General features: G+C 57.5%; 2 protein-coding genes and 1 long non-coding RNA gene across 4 annotated transcripts; 1 reads left to right on the forward strand and 2 right to left on the reverse strand.

Moving 5' to 3' along the window:
- Window positions 1-1,220: 1,220 nt before the first annotated feature.
- On the reverse strand, window positions 1,221-9,860 carry LGI3 (leucine rich repeat LGI family member 3). Its single transcript, XM_016141606.2, has 8 exons — window positions 9,161-9,860; window positions 8,178-8,249; window positions 7,284-7,355; window positions 6,886-6,957; window positions 6,697-6,768; window positions 5,862-6,031; window positions 5,536-5,700; window positions 1,221-3,523 (listed from the first exon to the last, which is right to left on the reverse strand). Exons 1-8 carry the CDS (start codon window positions 9,364-9,366, stop codon window positions 2,706-2,708), a joined length of 1,647 nt encoding a protein of 548 aa, XP_015997092.1. The 5' UTR covers window positions 9,367-9,860; the 3' UTR covers window positions 1,221-2,705.
- Window positions 9,861-10,790: 930 nt separating this feature from the next.
- On the reverse strand, window positions 10,791-14,566 carry LOC107509233. The gene is made up of 3 exons (XR_001596480.2): window positions 14,276-14,566; window positions 13,889-14,017; window positions 10,791-11,602 (listed from the first exon to the last, which is right to left on the reverse strand). It is a non-coding gene; the product is annotated as an uncharacterized LOC107509233 (long non-coding RNA).
- Window positions 14,567-14,794: 228 nt separating this feature from the next.
- SFTPC (surfactant protein C) lies at window positions 14,795-17,358 on the forward strand. 2 transcript variants are annotated; one of them, XM_016141603.2, is made up of 6 exons: window positions 14,795-14,894; window positions 15,591-15,749; window positions 16,074-16,196; window positions 16,414-16,536; window positions 16,897-17,044; window positions 17,250-17,358. In XM_016141603.2, the coding sequence occupies exons 1-5, from the start codon at window positions 14,853-14,855 to the stop codon at window positions 17,032-17,034; spliced, it is 585 nt and encodes a 194-aa protein (XP_015997089.1). In that variant the 5' UTR covers window positions 14,795-14,852; the 3' UTR covers window positions 17,035-17,044; window positions 17,250-17,358. The 2 variants fall into 2 exon arrangements, with proteins under 2 accessions (XP_015997089.1, XP_015997091.1); XM_016141605.2 differs by having other exon boundaries at window positions 16,414-16,524.
- Window positions 17,359-18,277: the final 919 nt, after the last annotated feature.

Raw genomic sequence — 18,277 nt, forward strand, 5'->3', positions numbered from 1 at the left:
AGGGAGAGAAGTGTCTCCCATTCTTGGGAGGAGCCCTGGGGTGAGGGTGGGGGTGACAATCAAAGTGATGTTTATCTTTCTACTGGGCAACAGAGTGCCAACGGGCCTGGGAGACTCAACCCACTCTCCCTGGCAACCTCTCTTTGGCACGGCATGAAGGCCCATTCCTCATATGAAAAAACAGGACAGACAATTCCGGGACACTGTGGCTGGGGAACCCAAGGGGCTTGAATGTGGAACATGTCAGTCACCTGTGAGATTCCCCATTGTGAGGCATGGTCAGGGGCAGGATTGGCTGGGCGTCTGAGGCTACAGGTAAGACACAGGGCACAGGGGCTCTGTGCAACCCCACGTGGAAAGTTGTAGAAGCAGCAGAATTTGCCTTATCTTTTGAGCCTCCCACCTTCTTCCAGTCAATACCTCCTTCCCAGGGGAGCATTTGCATTCCCTGTCCCCTCCGGAAGCCACCCACAGAAGACTGATCAAGGCAAGCATTTATCTAACAAATGCCACCAGGTGACGTTGGGCAAATGACTTTTCATCACTGAGCATATTTCCTAATTGGAGAAAAAAAAAAAAGATCTGAGACCAAGGATAGATAAGAAGCCCCGACAAACAGCGGTTCTCCCCGAAGGGCTCCCTTCCCCTCTCCCACAAAGCAGCCTTCTCTGTACCTCCTCTGTGTCTCATACAGGCCTACAGACCAATAAAGATCATAATTCTGCGCCACGCACACTCTTCCAAGAGCCTTGCCTATATTAATAGACTAGATAATGAATGCGTTTAAATTTCCACTAACCCTATCAGGTGTCATGATTGTCCACATTTCACAGATGAGGAAACAGATACAATAGGCTAAGTAATGCAGTTGAGGCCACCCAGCTAGTAAGTGGCTGCATCTAGAGCATGTCATCTGTGTTGCAGGAGAAACTCAGGCTCTGGGAAATCAGTCCACTTGCTTGAAATCTTACCCAAGGAAGAGAGTGGTAGTGATGATGCACATCTGCCCAGCAGAAGGCGGGGAGAGGAGAGGGATTGCTGAGCTTGTCCTTGGCCATGTTGATTAGGGTTGACCTGACAGAGGGACAGACTCCAGTCTTACTGGCCCTAAAACTGATCTCCAGGAAGGAGCACTTAGGCCATGAGTCAGGCTCAGGTGATAGAGACTAGTCACACTGATCTATCACCTCAGCGTCATTACCATGAACTCCTGACCCCAGCACCGCCTGACCTTGGGTGCCCTGACCTTGGAGGGAATGGACCAAGGAGGAATGAGGACCGAAAGCTGACGCCCCCTGCGAGCAACAGGGATGGAAAACGCACTCTGTTCTTAATGAAACAGCTACTGCTGACTTGCCGCTGGACACTTTAGAGCTGGCAGTGGGGTAGGAACTTTTTATTTGAAGCAAATGAATTATAGCATTGCCCCTGAGTGCCCCCAGCATCCGGCCACCAGGAGCCCATCACAGTCTGGGCACAGGGAGGAGGAGCCCCCTCATGCCTTCTCCACTGGCATTGTACCTCACAGCCGTCTATTCCCAGCACACAGCAGAGGGCAGCAGAAGCTCGGTTCCCAGATGCCACCTCATAGGGTCCTCACCCCTCCACCAGCTTGCACTGAAAGGCAATGCCCTTGGTGTGAGCCTCTGTGGACTGGAGGGGTGCCAGCGCCCTCAAGTTGCTGTCTAGCCCAGCTCCACTCCTGGCACCCACCCAGAAGGCTCCAGTGCTTGCAGGGCCCCTGGCATGGCCAGCTTTTGGACCCACCCTAAGGAGCCAGCACAGCTCAGGGGCCACATCCCAAAGTAGGAGCTGAACCAAGGGGCAGGGCTAGGGCGCAGAAGTCTAAGCCTGAGGCTGAGGCTGAGCTACAGGGAAGGAAAGCAGAAAAGCTTTTGTCTGAGTGGTCTTCCTCTCCACGGGGACAGGGTCAGAGGAGGAAACCTCCATGAGAACAGAGCCAGCACTAGGAAGAGGTCAGGGTCTGCTGGGGCTGTCGTTATTGCTTTGGGCGGAGGGACTTTGCCCCCAGGAGTTCAAGCTGGTGCCCAGAGGCTGGCACCAGGATTCTTATCCTTACCAGCTGCAGGGTGGGCGCACCAGGGGTGAGCGGAGGAGGATGGTACTGTGCGCCCCCTCCAAGAGAGGCCAGGTAATGGAAGGGAGCCCCTTTTGGTGGTGCTGAATCAGCATGTGTACATGGGGAACCGGGGGTGTGGACAGGTGTATGTGCGTGTGACAGGGTGTTGGCCGGCGTCCACACGTGCATGCAGGAGGAGCACAGGTGAGTGTACCCGCAGTAGGAAAAATGTGGTCGTGGCTGCAATGTGGGGCATGAGCAAGTTAAACAGACACCCGGAGCACCAACAACAGAGACCAGAGGGTCAGAAGGATCAGCCCAAGGCCCTCCCTCCCAGCACCCCTCCCCCTCCCCGGGCCAGAGCGTGTGGAAGGCAGCAGAGCGAGGGGGCCTGCAGAGTGTGGGGTCCATGGGTGTCCACAGACAGAAGGGCTTCAGGCACTGGGTTGCCTGGCTTTCCTGGTGCATATATGAGTCCTCATGCTGATTACAACCATGACGAGTGGCTCCCAGGGCCAACCCACATGGTGCCCATGCTCACCAGGAGTCTGTGCGTGAGGTCGGCTACATGTGCTGCTCACACGGAGGACCCCTCAGCCTCCATCCCAGATGCCTCGGCAGCCCTCTAGGCACTGAGATCCACCACTACATGTCGGTACACAAGTGTCTGCCCCTTGAAGCTCGGAGCCAGGAGCAGCTGGGCATCCCCAGCGGGCATGTAACAGAAGGCCCGAGGGGCCTGTACGGCCAGCTCCTGGAACCGCACAAACTTCTGCCGCCCCTCATCCCACTGATAGATCTGGGTGAAGGAGAAGTCACTGCCCAGCGCCAGGTAGCGGCGGCCCCCCACGAGGAAGGGCTGCAGGGCCAGCGAGCCCCGGGAGGGCAGGGCCTGCACCTCGGAGAAGCGGCTGCCCTCCCAGCGCAGGATCTTGGAGTCCCCGATGTAGCGGCTGAGGCACAGGTAGCTGTCACGTCCGGCACGGAAGTGTTTCACAGCCTGGGCATCAGGCACCTGAGTCACCTCCCCCTGGGCCACAAACTGCTTCTGGGTGCGACTCCACTGATAGATGACAGGTGCCTGGGAGCTGCTGGACACGATCAAGCGAGGCTTGCCCTCACCGTCCACAAACTCCAGGTCCGTGTCACGGTGCCAGGCGTGCAGGGCCTGGTGGGAGTAGAAGCCATTCTGGTGCCAGCGGTAGAGGCTGGTGGCGCCCGCCTTGGAGCTGTCGGCCACGGCAAAGTACCAGTCGCCATCAATGCGGAAGGCCTCCAGGTCGTTCGGCTTGCGCACGCGCTGCGGGTCAATGTCCTGCAGCTTGGTGAAGCGAGTGGTGTTGGGGTCCCAGTGGTAAATGTAAGAGCCGCCAAACAGCTGGGCCACCACCACGTACAGCTGGCTGTCCACCACCATGGGCTTGCAGTGCACTGCCGAGGGGGCTGCCGGGAAGGAGGGAAGCAGCATCAGGCCGTGCAGGCAGCCTCGTGCCCTGCCCATGCCGCGGTCTCGAGAAAGGGGTCGGTCCCTTGGGACCGTGGGCCACAGCTAGGGTCCTCTGCTACAGCAGTCCCTCTCCGCTGAAGTTCGTCTCATTGTTTTACAGCTAATAATCAGTCTCAGCATGGCCCTCCCTCCACCCTTCCCCCCAGGGTTCAAACAGAAGCCGACTCTGAGCACGAAATAAGTGTCTCTAGAAATGGACCGACTGTCGAGCCATAACGTCAATTATTGAATCTATGTTGTGTGCAGTCACTGTGCTAAGTGTGAACACATTGCCTCAGTTCATCACTCTGAAATGCACCCTATTATTTTACCATTTCGCAGAGAGAAACTAAGACTCAGAGTCTAAGCGAAGCTACCCCACTGGCGAGTATCCAGACGGGGGAAGGAAGGAGCGCTTGAGCTCACCCACGGCTGGGTGCAAAATGACAGCTTGATGTCTGGAGAGTCGCTCTGGAGAGTCGCATATGAAATACGGTCTCCCAGAACTCTTACTCTTGAAAGGCTTTCATGCACAAGTGGATAAGAGCAAGTGTACTCGAGGTCACAACCTGATTGATCTGACCCCTTCCTAGACACCCGAAGCAAATGGGGCCACACTCTCCACCTGTCCTCATCTTCACCCACCCTCCCCCTTTTCATCACCCGACCTCATCCCCAAGGGAAGCCCTGCTGAGCCTCAGGCTCTGGCACTCAACTGCCTGTAGCCTTGGCCTGCCCGCCCAGCGCCTGATGATTGCTCAGCTCCTGAAACGCAGCTCAGACCCTCCTTGCCCGCACACCCTCCAGCACCTTAGTCTCCTGCGGGCCAAAACTGAGCTCCACATCGACCCCCAAAATGGAGCCTCTCCTATGTTCTTGTCATTTCGTGGCTCCTCCTAGTCGCCCTGTCTGGAAACCTGGAAGCCATCCCTAACACCTCCTTGTCCTTCACTCGCCCGCAGCTGATCTGTGCCCAAGTCCTGTTGACCCTCCCTTCTGCTTTCGAGGACAGCTTGTATAAGAGTCGTGTTATTTATCCCTTAAACGTTTGTTAGAATTCACCAAGGATCCCGTCTGCACCTGGAGTCTTGGGGGAAGGCTTTTTTTTTTTTTTTTTTTTAAATAATGACTTCAAATTCTTTCATGGCTATAGGGTGATTTAAATTTTCTGTTTCCTCTTATGTCAGTTTAATCCTCTTTTCTAAGTATCATTCTCCGTCCCCACTGCTGCTGCCCGGCCCCGGCTCCAGCCAACCCTCCCTACAGGTCTGTCCGCCTGTCTTGCCCCATGCCTCGCCCCTCTCCACGATGCTCGCAGAGGGGGTTTTCTAAAATACGGATTGGATTGATTCACACTCCTTCTCAAAGCCTGTTGTGACCTGGTCCCCCCTTCCCGAGGTCTCATCCGCCACCTTCCACCTTGAACTTTGCGCTGCAGTCATGTGAGCTGTTTCTATGCCGTGCCTGCATTCACACGGTAAGCCGGTACACACCTTCTTGACTTTGCTCACGCTGTTCCCTCTGCCAAGACACCGTCCCACGCTTTTTTCCTCCCGGCTACGTCTCCCTCAACTTTCTAGACTCAGCTTAAATTCAGTAGATCCCAAATCGAGCTCACTCGCCACTCCTGACTCTGTCTCCTTAGTTCACAGGCACCTCCCAGTTACTTAAGCCAGGAGACTGGGCATCACCCCTGACTCATCCTTCAAGACGCAGCTTGGGCATCCCTCTACCAGGAAGCTTTCCTTGATTTCCCAGGGTAGGCTTCTCCTTCGTCCTCCCAGAGCACTGTGTTCGTAGCTCCCTCCTAGCACCAGCCTATTAGATGGATGTTATCTGGGTACGGATCAGCCTCCCTCCAAACACTAGAACATTCTTGGGAGCAGAGACCGTGTCTCGTCTATCCTCCCTATAGGAACTCAACGGAGCGCCCCCACCCACCCAGCAGAGGCGGGCCTGGCGCAAGTACCTGGGATCCTATCGTAGTCCCGCAGCTGCCGTTCAACGTAATCCCACTTGAGGATGGTGCAAGCACTGGCACCTGGCTGGGCCAGAGCCACGTAGAGGTCGCTGGAGTAAAGGAAGGGCTCAGCTGACACCGCAGGGAAGGACAGGGTCTGGTACAGCACGAAATCTGCAGGGATGAGAGGGCGGGCGGAGGAGTAGGAGCTTGCCGAGGCGGTAGGGGCTGCTCCGCCGCTGGGGAGGCAGGGGCTTGGGGAGTTCAGGCGGTGCCTGCGGAGGGCCCCGGGCAGGCCCAGCCTGAGGCCCGAGGCAGGGGCGCCCGCCTCCTACCCGTGGTGATGCAGTCGAACTCCCGCAGTGGCAAGTCCTGCACCTTGTGCTCTTGGAAGCGGGGCGGGCTGGCGCAATAGATGGGGGCCACTGTGGTGTTGGTGTGTGCCAGCCACTCCACCAGCCACTTCACCTTGCAGTCACAGTTGAGCGAGTTGCCCCGCAGATCCCTGATCATGAGGGCGATGGGGGCGGGGGCAGGGTGACACACAGAGGGACAGGTGCTCAGCCTGCTCGGCACACCTGGGCCCTCGAGGCTTCAGAAGTAGCCATAGTCAAGGCTGCTGCTGGTGGCTCACGTGGCATCTTTGTGTGGATTAGAAAAAGGTTCCCCTTGGGGCGGATGCAGCCCCACTGACACATGACCGACCAGCTGAGCGGAAGCCGAGTTCAGCCCCCACTTGCCTCCTTAGCGAGCAGGTGCCATTTGCAGCGTATAACCTGCACAACTCCGTGTTGTACCCCAGTTCCTCCCACCTCTCCACAACCCAGGGCTTTTGTCCTCTTGTATAAATCCTTATCGATGACTGGCTATGCTATCAGACTTTAATGTAGATTTAAATCAAGCATACATTTAGAAAGCACATGTTTAAAAAACTTACACGTATTGCTTCATGTGCATTTTTAGAGGGCCCACAGATGCCTTTGGGAACCCTAATTTGGAAGACTACCAGTCTACATGTAACTCAACCTAGCCTTCTCCGCCTTTCCAAACCCAAGCTCTCCTAGCCTCTCTAGACCTTATGATCTTCCCAACCCTGGTCTTCCCACAACATGCCCTCTAGGAACACGTGCTCCTGTGGCACTGTCAAAAGGGCTAGGACTAAGGCCTTACAAGTCACTCAGGATGTCCAGGGGCCGAAAGATGTCTCTGGGCAGTGTCTGCAGGTTATTGTTGGCCAGTGAGCTGCAAGAGAGACCCCCGGGTCACCCGAAGATTGCGACTGAGGCCAGAGGCCATAGGAAATGGGGACGGGCGTGGGCGGGGCGAGGAAGGGTGAGCGTGCCTGCGGCACGTACTCACAGGTGCGTTAAAGACTTGAGTCCTCTGAAAGTGAACTTGGAGAGTGCCCAGATGTCATTGTTCTCGATGAAGCTGGAGGAAATAAGAACCGTCTCTGCAGCCGCTCAGGACCCCGGGGCCCCCGCCCCCATCTATTTTTTCTACACCCCACCTAGATTTCAGCCCGTGGGCCTGAGACAGGCTTTTATTCCGAATCTGGAGACGCTGAGCCTGTGGTGACAGGGCCTCCAGGCAGGACGGTTTAGACAGAGGGGGATGGATGAAATGAGCCCTGCTCAGGTCCTACGGTCAGGGATTCAAGGGCCCTCACCTCCCTCAGCCTTCCTCAGTCAACCTCCCCTCGGCCCACCCAGGCCCTCCCTCCCCTTCGGCCTCCCTCCCCTTTCCTTCCCACACACAGGTACTGCAGGTGTGACAGTCCTGTGAAGGCGTTGTCTCCGATCAGCGTAAACTTGTTGGAGTTGAGTAACCTGGAAAGACAAAGGCAGAATTAGAGCTTCCAAGGGCATGCCTGTTGCCTCGCCCCTGGGCTTCTTCAAAGCCTGGCTACCCTGTCTCCCGCCTTCGGGACCCCAGCAGAGAACCCCAGAGCAGCCTGGCAGCCAAGCCAGGCAGAAACCAGTTCTGGTCCCAGAAACTCCCAGGGCCCCTGTTTGCTCCTAGAGTGAACACAGTCGGGGTAGATCTCTGCTGGCAAGCGGGCTCCTTCCCCAGCGCACCTCACATCCCTCCTATCCCAGCCCCCCAGCCCCCCAGCCCTCCAGCCCCTCCGAGACGGATGGCGAGGAGGAGGTGGGGTAACTCTCATGTACCATCTCTTGTGACTGGGACTTTGATAAACAGCCCCTTTTAGAATTCCAGGCCATTAGGTCTTCCCTCTCTCTGTTCAGCCCTCAGCCCTTCCTTTGAACCCTGGGGTCACTGGTCTCTAAGATGACCCCTCTCTCCTTCAACGTCCACCCTTTGGAACCAGCCCGAATTATTGCACCCAGTTCCTTTAGGCCTCCGGAGGAGGAAAGTCCATTCCTAACTGGACCCCCCAATACCCATCTCTTGGCTTTTGCATGCAACCCCTGCCCTCCTTCTCCCCAGCTGCTGCTCCCCCCACCCCTCCTTACTCCAGGCTGCTCCACCTTTTGTGGCATATCCCACTGGTGTGTAAGTAAGAGACACCTGCATCTTAGTCTCCAGAGGCTGCCTACATGGGCTCTCCTCGCCCCAGTCCAGGATCTGTCCCCTTCCACTGCCCCACCCCGTACCACCACCCGCCTTCCGCAAGGCCTCGTCCATACAGGAACTGCAGCAGCGGCAGGTGGGAAAACGCTCCATCCTGGATCTCTGAGAAGGCAGCATTCACCAGCGTCCTGCAGGGGACACCCGAGTCAGTCCTGGGGGAGTATGCAGGGGTTGTGCCGGGGCGCTGTGAGGTGGGCAGGGCAATGGCTTCTGTAGGCACTTGCTCCGGAAACTCCCATTTCCCCCGACTGGCCCCCCACCTGGGGCTGCCGTCCCCTTCTCAATGCCCGCCTTCATCATAACCCTCCCCTGCTGCCCCTCCGAGCACCGACGGCCCCAGGCTCGGCTTCCTCCTCAGCCGAAAGAAGGTTCCATTACCCACACCTCCACCATCCTCCAAACACCCACAGTGTGCTGGGTACTGTTGCGGGATGGGGGTACAGGTTAGCATTGTACTCCCAAGGACCACATGGCCTGTCTGGTTCCGGAGGCTGCTGTAAGTGACAGGCTGGCTGGCCCTGTGCAGAGTGGCTGGCGAGATCCGTGGCAGGCGTCTGCCGCACCCCCCCATTCCCCCCCCCCCCCCGGGCCTGGGGGCCTGGGTGCCGTGTGGGTGTTTCTCACTTCTACCCCTCCCCCTGCCGCCTCCCTCCCTTCTGGCACAAGAAGCCTTTCTGCCCTTCATGTGACATCGCAGGTAAGGGGCCCACATGTTGGTGTAAACAACGCGCCCTCCCGCAAAGTCCAGAGCCCTGCGCGTAGTAGGTCTCATTGACGCTGCCGGCGGTGATTCATTCTTGGCGGTGAACTCCTGCTCTCCCCGGCTATGGCTGCCGAGCCCGTATGACTGCAGAAGGCCCTGCCCAGCTGATACCTTGACTCTCCAGTCCTAAGGACCCCCTGGAGTCCTCCTGGTCCCCACACTCTATACGGGGGAGCAAGATTCTCCCCCATCCACTCCCAGAGCGGTCCTGGCCTTCCTCCCCCTCCCAGCTCCATCCCCACCACCACCACCCTGGGGACAGGGCTGGGCACTCACAGAGAGATGACCTCCGCGGGCAGGTTCCTGGGTACTGCCTTAGAGTCCACGCAGAAGGCCGTGTCCCTGGTGCAGGAGCAGCTGGGCGGGCAGGGGGGCGTTTTGGGGGGCCTCTTGGCATTGACCTGCAGCAGCAGGCAGAAGCCAAACACGGACAGCGCCAGCAGCGGGAGCCCCGAGCCCCGCCTGGCCCACACCCCCGCCATGCTGCCGGCAAGCTTTGCCTCAGGCCACCGGCCGCCCCCGCCGCAGCGCTCTCAGCCACCCTGTGGGCTGGCACCGCCTGGCCACTGGCCGCCGCCGCCGCCGCAGCAAGGGGCCCAGCTGCCGGCTGCAGAGAGCAGAGAGCCGGCTCCTCCAACCCTCAGCAGCGGCTGCCGTCCCCTCCCCTGCTCGCTCCCGCGCGCCGGCCGGGACTGATGCGCGGAAACGAGCCGAGCACAGGGCTGCCCGGCTGGGGTGGCCGCGGACTGCGGCGGCAGCCGCGGGGGCGCGCAGGGCGGAGCGGGGAGCGCTGGGCAGCGAGCAGCCTAGGAAAGGAGTGGCTGCCGCCCTGGCCGCTCTGTACTGCGCGCCCTCCCGGAGGTCTCTGGCCCATCTGCTGCTGTGTCAGGCGCTCAGATCGTCTGTGCATGCGTGCAAGGTGCACTTGTGCATCCTAGGAGGACGTGATTGCGTACACGTGTGCACACGTGTCTTTGCAGGCACATGCACAGATCGCCTTGCGAGGCATTTCTGCGTCAGGGATCTATGTGCCTCTGTGTCTTCCTGTGTGTGTCTTGGCCCTCGGGACACACATCTTCTAAACAGATTCATGGGCAGTCATGATTGACAGGTGCGTGTCTGTGTTCACACGTGTTTCTACAGCTGGTGAATGGAATGTGCCACCGTGTCTGTGTGAGCTTGGAGCGGGGATGCCGTCACTGCCGTCACCAGAGCTGGAGTGGGAATGTGGAATTCTTGAACGTTTCTCACCACACACGCACAGCCTGTTGGAACTGGGAAGATCCTTGCAAGTTTTCCGGTCCGGCCCTTCGTTTTAACAAATGAAGACGACACTGAGGCCCCAACCAAGGGGAAAGTAGCCAAGCCTGATATCCCCCTTACTGTGCCGGGAACTCTACCTGCTTAACCCTCTCCACCTTTGGAGGTAGATGACAGTAATCCCTCTTTACAGAGAAGAGAAGTCAGGCCCGTAGTACCAGAAAAAGGAAGCGAGGAAGTGGGGCTTTAAACCCACTCTGCTCAGCTCCAAAGTTCACAGCTGTTATCCACACCGGGGGTTTTCAGAGCGTGGTCCAAGCGGCCCACGCGGGCCTGAGAACCTCCCAGTGACTCTTTGAGGTCAGGACACTCCTCCTGTTAATGTTAAGACACTATTTGCCTTTTTCACTTTCGCGTTCTCACAAAGCACCCTGGAATTTTCTGGAGGCTACGCGATGATATATCTTCTATTAAGCCAGAAATGAAAGAAATTTATAAAAATGTAAAGCAATGATGCTCTTCTCTCTAAATATTTTTTGCTATGTAAAACAGTTAATTTTATGTAAAAACTTATAACAGATTTTGGCTTATTATTATTATTTTAATTTAATTCTTTAATAAATATTTTTAAATTTCTCGGTAAATATCAATAGATATAACTCACATAAACAAAAGCCCTTTGGGGTCCTCGATATTTTTGAAGAGTTTGAGAACTACTACTCTATACCACGTTATCTCCCAGGGGAGTGTGTGTGTGTGTGTGTATGTGTGTGTGTGTGTGTGTGTGTGGTGTGGTAGCTGACTGTCCCAAGAGCTCCCAGGTGCAGAACAAGGGGAGCCTGGAAGTCGGGTGGCTGGGCTCCTGGTTGGGTGCTCTTTCCACATCAGTCCAGGAAACAGATTACCAGGTGTAAGATGCTTCCCCAGCTGATGTCAGCTTCTGAGCAGGGGATTCTCTGGTCCGAGCTCCAGTCCATGTTCTCCCAGCCAGGGATGCCCTCGCCCTTTGATACCCACTTGCCGCAGCCCGTCCAGCTGCCCGTGCTGCCCTGCTCATGCCAGCTGGTGGGAAGACAACCAGTGGGGGTGGAGAGGGGGGCTGGGGCAGCTGGGCAACCGTCTGCATTCGTCCCTGGCACGGCTCTGCCCAGGACACAAAGGGCAGAGTGAATCCCGTCCTGGCTCTGCAGCTGAGGGGCTGGAAGGAGGGAACCGGGAGACACACATGGAGCTCTCTGCCCCCGTGTTCTCAGAGGCTTTACCCCAGAGACAGGCGGAAAGGGGGAGGCTGGGTCCTACTCCTCGCCAGTGAGAAGGGGTGTCCTGGGAGTTGAAGCAGATGATAATCATGATGATTGGACTTTCGCATTATGATGTCTTGGATCCTCACAACAGCTTGTAGACGGGGACAGGCCACAGACAGTACTAGTCCCATTTCACAGATGAATACTCTAAAGCCTAGAAAGACAGAATGTCTCATTCAGTGGTCCAGAGCAAGCCAGCGAAGCGCTGAGACCTCCACGTACTGAAGGAATGAACTATCGAGTGCTCGCCAGGAGTCCCCTTATCGTTGACTATAATTACCTGTTGGCTACGTGCATGTGCCTTGCCGTGTGGCAGGTACAAAAAAGCCTCGGGAAAGCTCGATCCCAGGGCCAGTTCCATGGCTGGCAGCCAGGTTGGAAAGATAGGACAACAAAAAGCACCCACGTAGCTCATGAGAACAGCAGCGTGTGTTAAGTGGTAGGTGCACGTGTGTCAGGGAGGCCGGGAGATTTCGGAGGAGGGATGGGGCGTCGCAGGCCAGGGCAGCGAGGTAACGGAATGGTTGCCATCGGTTCTTGCTTGGCCTTTTAGGAGAGGCGGCATTGAAAGAGGTGGCGAGGCATCGAGGGTGGGCTTTCCAAGAGGGAAGAATGGCCTAAGGAAAAGTCAAAAAGTGAGAAGCCTGCAGCAGAGGGCTGGGTGGGGGGCGAGGGTACAGCTATGTGTGTCCAGCTGAAGGTCCCTCCCTCCTTCCTTCTTCAGGGTTCCCAAGACTTCTGCTGGGTCGGTGCCAGCATCCGAACTTCCCTTATGAAACTGGAGGGCACCTTTCCTTCCCAACCTCCAAACAGGCAAAAAATGAGTAAAAGAAAGCAGGCTGCAGGAGAGATAGAGGACTTAAAAGAGAGCAGAGGCTTCTCTCCAAAAAAGAGCCCCCTTCCCCAGCACCTGTGATGATGGCAAGCCCCACCCACGGCACCTGCTCAGAACGAGCCCCGCAGCTGGACTAGATGCTCCTCCACCAGATGCTCACAGGGACCCAGAGATGTTTGCAGTTATCCTGGGCCCTCCCACTGGCCTGCTGCCCACCTGGCACAGGCTCAGTACATGTGAGTCAGCCGATCAATCCTAGCGTTGCCAGGACAACTGGGGATGGGAGTGGGGGCCCTGGCAGGCAGGGGTGGGCTGCAGGCGGGTGTCTGCTATATCTGGCACCTGCACACAGTCGAGCCTGCACACAGTTGAGGGAAGAAGTCTTCCCTCTCTTCCATGGACCCCTCTCCTCCTCTTTCCCTCCTCCTAGGACACTTGCTGCCAGAGGCTTAGGCAAATATTTAAAGGGGCAGTTGGGAGTTGAGCAGAGTGGTGGGAGCAAACATTTCCTTCCTTCTCTCCTTCCCCAAGCTTCTTAGGGGCTCTCAGCTCAGACGCCATGCTGTTGTGCAAGCCGGGAGCTGAAGGCCCTCCAGCTGGAGAGGGGGTCCTTGTGGGGGCAGGAGAACCTGCCAGGCCTGGAGAGTTGGAGGTCCAGTCATGAGATCACGATGGAAGGGAAAGGCCAAGCTGTGAGGGAGCTGACAGGCAAGGGGCAGGCATTGGAGTGAAGTGTCGGAGTTGCAGCATAAGGAAGATAAGGGAGCGAGGCCAAGAGAGGAGCGAGGTGTGGGGGGCTCTGACGTACACACTCACGGACGTTTAGAGCCGAAGATGCCATAGAGCACCCCTGGCCCAGGGAGCAGAGGAGCACTTGACAGGAGGGATACAGCCTTGATTTAGCACAACAAAGCAGCAGAGGCTGCTTTGGGCAAGAGCAGGAAAGAGAGAGAGGAGAGAAGAAGGTCCACGAAGTGAACCCGTTTGGTCGAGTGGTGTTCTCGGGGCCAATTTGGGGTCAGAGGATACAAGAAGAGGAGTGAAGAGAGGAAGGGTGATGGCAGCACCCAGAGAATGGGCTGATTCAAGGACGAGGAAACTGGGGTCCCACGTCATTACACCCAGCCCTGCGCAAAGCTGTCTGTACGTAAGAAAGAGGTGTCAGGCGTGCGATCTACCACCAAAAGCCTTCCGCGCGACCTCTGAAAATGGTTCGCCATTCGCTTGATGTGGAAAACCCCACAAAATCATGCAACTCAAGCCACTCGAATCTTCACGTTCACTTTAAAAACACTCGTGAAACTGCCCAGGCCATTAAAAGTACGCAGATTCGAAAAGCCACCAAGTATCTGAAGGATGGCATGTGACAGAAGCAACGTGTGCCATTCCATCGTCCTTATAATGGTGGGGTTGGTAGGGGTGTCCAGGGTAAACAGTGGGGCTGGGCAGAGGGTCGGTGGCCCAAAAACTGTGTCGAAATTTTGCTGTGCATGTTTTAAAACGCAGAGGGTAATTAAGACTGGGCCGAAGGGTTTAGATAAAGATTCCCTGGTCATTGAACACATTTGGGTGAACAAAGCTCTCAAGATGGGGTACAGAACTTACAGAACTCCTGCGGGATGAACCCCCTACATGAGCTCTCCCTGCCACACTGAGATGATTCTCACTGAAAAAGAGCAGATCTTTCCTAAACCAGAAGAGGAGGTTGCACAGAAGAAGATATCCCAGAAGACACTAAAAACAAAAACAAAAATGTATGGCCTGTGAATAAATTCAGCATAAAATAAATGTAAATAAAATAAAAGCAGGGGTGGAGGTGGGGGAGGGGAAGCCTTCAGCCTGCAAACAAGCCCATAGCAAAATACAGAAAACTTCCCGTTAGTAGGAATTTGTAACCAGAGAAAACCGCTTACAGGATTTGGAAACGAATGGCTGGGGGCAAGTCTGAGGTTAGGTACAGAAGTGTAAGAGACGGCGAGACAGGTAAAGTACCTGAAGTGAAAACCTGGTGCTCCCAGAGGGCTTTGGAACCGTTTATGAGCCCCCACACTGATGCCTTCAGCGGTGCCCCTTCTAGGTCAACAGGCTCCGCCTCCTCACACCCCTTGCTGGAGCTCATCTTTACACGGAGGGGAAAATTCTGTCAGGAAACGGGATGGACTCTCCCCCTGGGTCAGACCCTTGGCTGCCTGAACGTTTCAGCCTGGCAGAAGAACAGGGAAAGCCACAGGACTGCAAAGCTGGAGCCAGCAAGAAAGGCGAGCACGCCAGGAAGACACCCACGGTGAGAGGAACAGATTGCCCAAGGGTAAGTGTGCTCAGCTCACCCAGCTTTGCTTTGGCCGGGGCCAAGAGGACTCATGTGCCAAGGCCAAGGGCTCTCAGGTGTTCTTGTAGCTGGCTTATCGGGTCCAAGGTTCTGGAGGGCCAGGAACAAACAGGCTTCAAAGCCAAGGGTTTGGCTGGCAGATGGAGGCTGGGTCCTTCACCTCTGTCCCCTCTCCCTACTGGCACATATAAAACCCTAGTCACATTTGAGAGATGATGAGGAGAAGGTGCCTATAGCAAGATGGACGTCGGCAGCAAAGAGGTCTTGATGGAGAGCCCACCGGTGAGTGTGATCGTGTGTGTGTGCATGTGTGTGGTGGGCCTCTCTGGGCCTGTTTCCTCATCCAAATTCATTCACTCAACTAACCCAGGACTGTGCTAAGTTAGGGCAGGGACACCAACTAGCAAGACATAGTCCCTTGAGGTGATCGACGTGGCAGCCAATGATTCCAGCCTGAGGGGCTGGCTGCCACCACTGAGGTCAGTGGAGAAGAGCTGTAGAGGGCACTGAGTAGGGAGCTACTACTTGGGAGGTCAGAGGAAGCTCTACGGAGAAAATGACTTTCGAGCTGGCTCCAGAAGACAAGTAGGAGCGCCCCAGGTGGAGACGGAGAAAGGCACTGTAGGGAGAAGGGTGGTGTGAGTAGAGGCACGGAGGTGTGAGAGAGCACGGATTACCTGGGGAAGAGAGAGGGACTGGGCATGGCTGGGGTCCCAGGGGTCTGGAGGAAAGAGCAGGAGATACGATGCTGAAATAGGCTCTCTTGGGTCTCTCCAAACTAGACCTCACTTCTACGCATCTACGGGTTTGTTGGAATTCAGGCCACCTCCTCCGGGAAGTCCCCCCACCGATCCCCTCGTCCCTCCTCTGCATATCCCAGCCCTGGGAGAGTGTGAAAGGGTGTCAGGCTTGTGCAGGGAGAAGGGACAACTTCGTGACTTCACACCTGTCTCCTTTCCCCCGCCACCACCACATCAGGACTATTCAGCAGCTCCCCGGGGCCAGTTCCGCATCCCCTGCTGCCCTGTGCACCTCAAACGCCTTCTCATCGTGGTCGTGGTGGTGGTCCTTGTCGTCGTGGTGATTGTAGGGGCCCTGCTCATGGGTCTTCACATGAGCCAGAAACATACCGAGATGGTGAGCAGGCCTGGGATGGAGTGGGCAGCGGGTACAGAGCAATGCCAGACAGATGGGCGGGGGAGGTGGAGCAGATTGCAAACCGCCCAAGACGAATGGGAGGACAGAGGCAGGAACAGGGTGGCGGATCCAGCCGGGGCTTTTCCACCAGGTGCCTGCCCCACACGGGGGCAGCCTGCTTCCTCCAGTACCTGGTTTTACTCAGCCTTTCTGAGCTCTCAGAGAACAAAGCGCATTTGAGTACAGAGAACTGAGGGTGGTCATGAGTACCGAAGGGACAAGTGGGAACAGAGGAACGCCAAGCAGCGCTGTACCCTCCCCCAGGTCCTAGAGATGAGCATGGCGGGGCCGGAAGCCCAGCAACGCCTGGCCCTGAGCGAGCGCGTGGGCCCCACTGCCACCTTCTCCGTTGGCTCCACGGGCATCGTAGTGTATGACTACCAGCGGGTGGGTATGCCTGGCCCCAGGGGACCAACGACAAGACTTTGCCGCTTCATACCCACCCATCTTTCCCCACTCCTTTTGCTTCCCCTGGGGGCGCCCGAGCTCCAGATTCTAATGACTCCCTCCTGTGCCCAACCTAGAGGGAGGTGGCCCAGGCCCAGAGTTAGGGAGTGAGCAAGGCAGGGCCTTCCTGAATGAACTCTCGCGTTCCTATGCCCAGCTCCTGATCGCCTACAAGCCGGCACCAGGAACCTGCTGCTACATCATGAAGATGGCTCCGGAGAACATCCCCAGTCTTGAGGCTCTCGGTCGAAAATTCCAGAACTTCCAGGTGGGTGTGAAGGTGAGAGGGAGTTGGTTGTCTCCCTTCCGGGGCTACTGGGAGGAGCATTTGAGATGATGGCTATTTGTCACCTGTAAAGCGCTGCTCCTCTCGGGCTGTCAGGTAAGTGTCCCTTTCTAGACTCACCTGCACTACACTTTCCTGACCCATTCCCCAGCCCCACCCCACCACCCCACCTCCAGGTGGCGGCCTCAACTGAGCCCACACTACCTGGGGGCTTCGGACTCCAGCACAGCCCTCTCTTTACTGGTGAGGAAACCAGGGCTCAGAGACGTCACCTGACACACCTGAGGTCCCACAAAAGGGGCCACAGGTGAGACAGAAATTTAATTTCCGGCCTCCAAATCTGGTGTTTCATAGGTCAAGCCTGCGATGCCGCCCTCTAAGCTGGGCCAGGAGGAGGGCAGTGATACCAGCTCAGTGTCCTCCAGGGACCTGGACTTCCTAGGCACCACCGTGAGCACCCTCTGTGGCGAGGTGCCCCTCTACCACATCTAGGACCCATCGGGTGAGCACGTGCGGCTGCCCGGACAGCAGAGCAACAGTGGCCAGGAGGGCTTGGCCCACCTCGCCTTGTTAGCTGACCCCGCACAGGGGAATCCACTGAGGCTGGTCACCTAGGGAGCTCTGGGGAGGGAAGGTTCACAGACCCTCAACCCCCCACCACCCGTCCCTCTCCCCAACATAATAAACAGTGTTTCTTTGCTTCACAGGGTCTGCAGAAGCCCCAAGGGGACAGGAGAGACCTAGGAGCAAAGGGTCTTTTGCAGACAGGCAGGAAGCTGCTCCTGGCACACCACAGGAACTGGCCTTGGAGAAATGGGATCTGTGGGGAGAGGTGGGAGCCAGAGAGATGGCTCCTGGGGGTATGGGGGTGGGGGGGGCTCCTACCACAAAATAAAGCAGCCTGATTGAAAAACAAAGGGCGTCCTTCTCTCCTCCCGCACCGCCAGGGTCCTGCTCTCGGTGGGGCAGCCAGGGGAGGGTAGAGCCTTGGGGAGCAAAGGGGGCTTTCCCATTCTCCCCCTCTGGCTCAAGGTGGTGGGACAGGGGACCTGGGACCCATCCACGGGCTTTAGGCGCCCTCCAGTGGTGTCTCCCGAGAGAGGGCAGGAGACAGAAACGACTCGAGGGACAGAGACCGAGATGCGAGAGAGCGAGGGTCCGAGAAAGGGAGAGACCGAGAGATGCGAGCTGAGAAACACGGGCAGAGACCTAGGGACAGAGTGAGGCACTGGCAGCACGAGCGACTGACAGCGTGTCCCGCACCGGGAGGGGCTCGGGCCGCGAGCGCGCGGGAGAAGCACCGCTAGAGGGCAGCCGGCCGGGGCTGCCGCCGCCCGCACCCCGGGCCCGCGCCCCTCCGCGCCCCGCGCCCCGCGCCCGGGCCGCCCGGGCCCCTCCCGGTGCGGGCTGGTCGCTTACCGCCCCCGCCCCGGCTGGCGCGCGGCCCGGGCCGGCGGATCGTGATCCCGGCCCCGAGGGGGCCGAGCTCCAGGCGAAAACCCGCCCTCCCAGCGAGTTCATTTCCCTAAAGGGGGGGAGCGAAGGAGGGAGGGCGGGAGCGAAGGAAGGAGAAAAAGAAGGGAAGGGAGAGGAGAGGCTGGAGGAGGGAGCGCGCCGGGAGCTGGCGGCCGAGGGGCGGGGGACAGGAAGGAGGGCGGCGAGCGCAGGGAAGGGGAGAGGTGGGGAGCGCGGGGGGAGCGGGCGGGCGGGCGGGGAGAGCGGCGGGCGGGGAGGG

Source organism: Rousettus aegyptiacus, unplaced genomic scaffold (assembly GCF_014176215.1).
Source record: "Rousettus aegyptiacus isolate mRouAeg1 unplaced genomic scaffold, mRouAeg1.p scaffold_m13_p_16, whole genome shotgun sequence".
Lineage (NCBI taxonomy): Eukaryota > Metazoa > Chordata > Mammalia > Chiroptera > Pteropodidae > Rousettus > Rousettus aegyptiacus.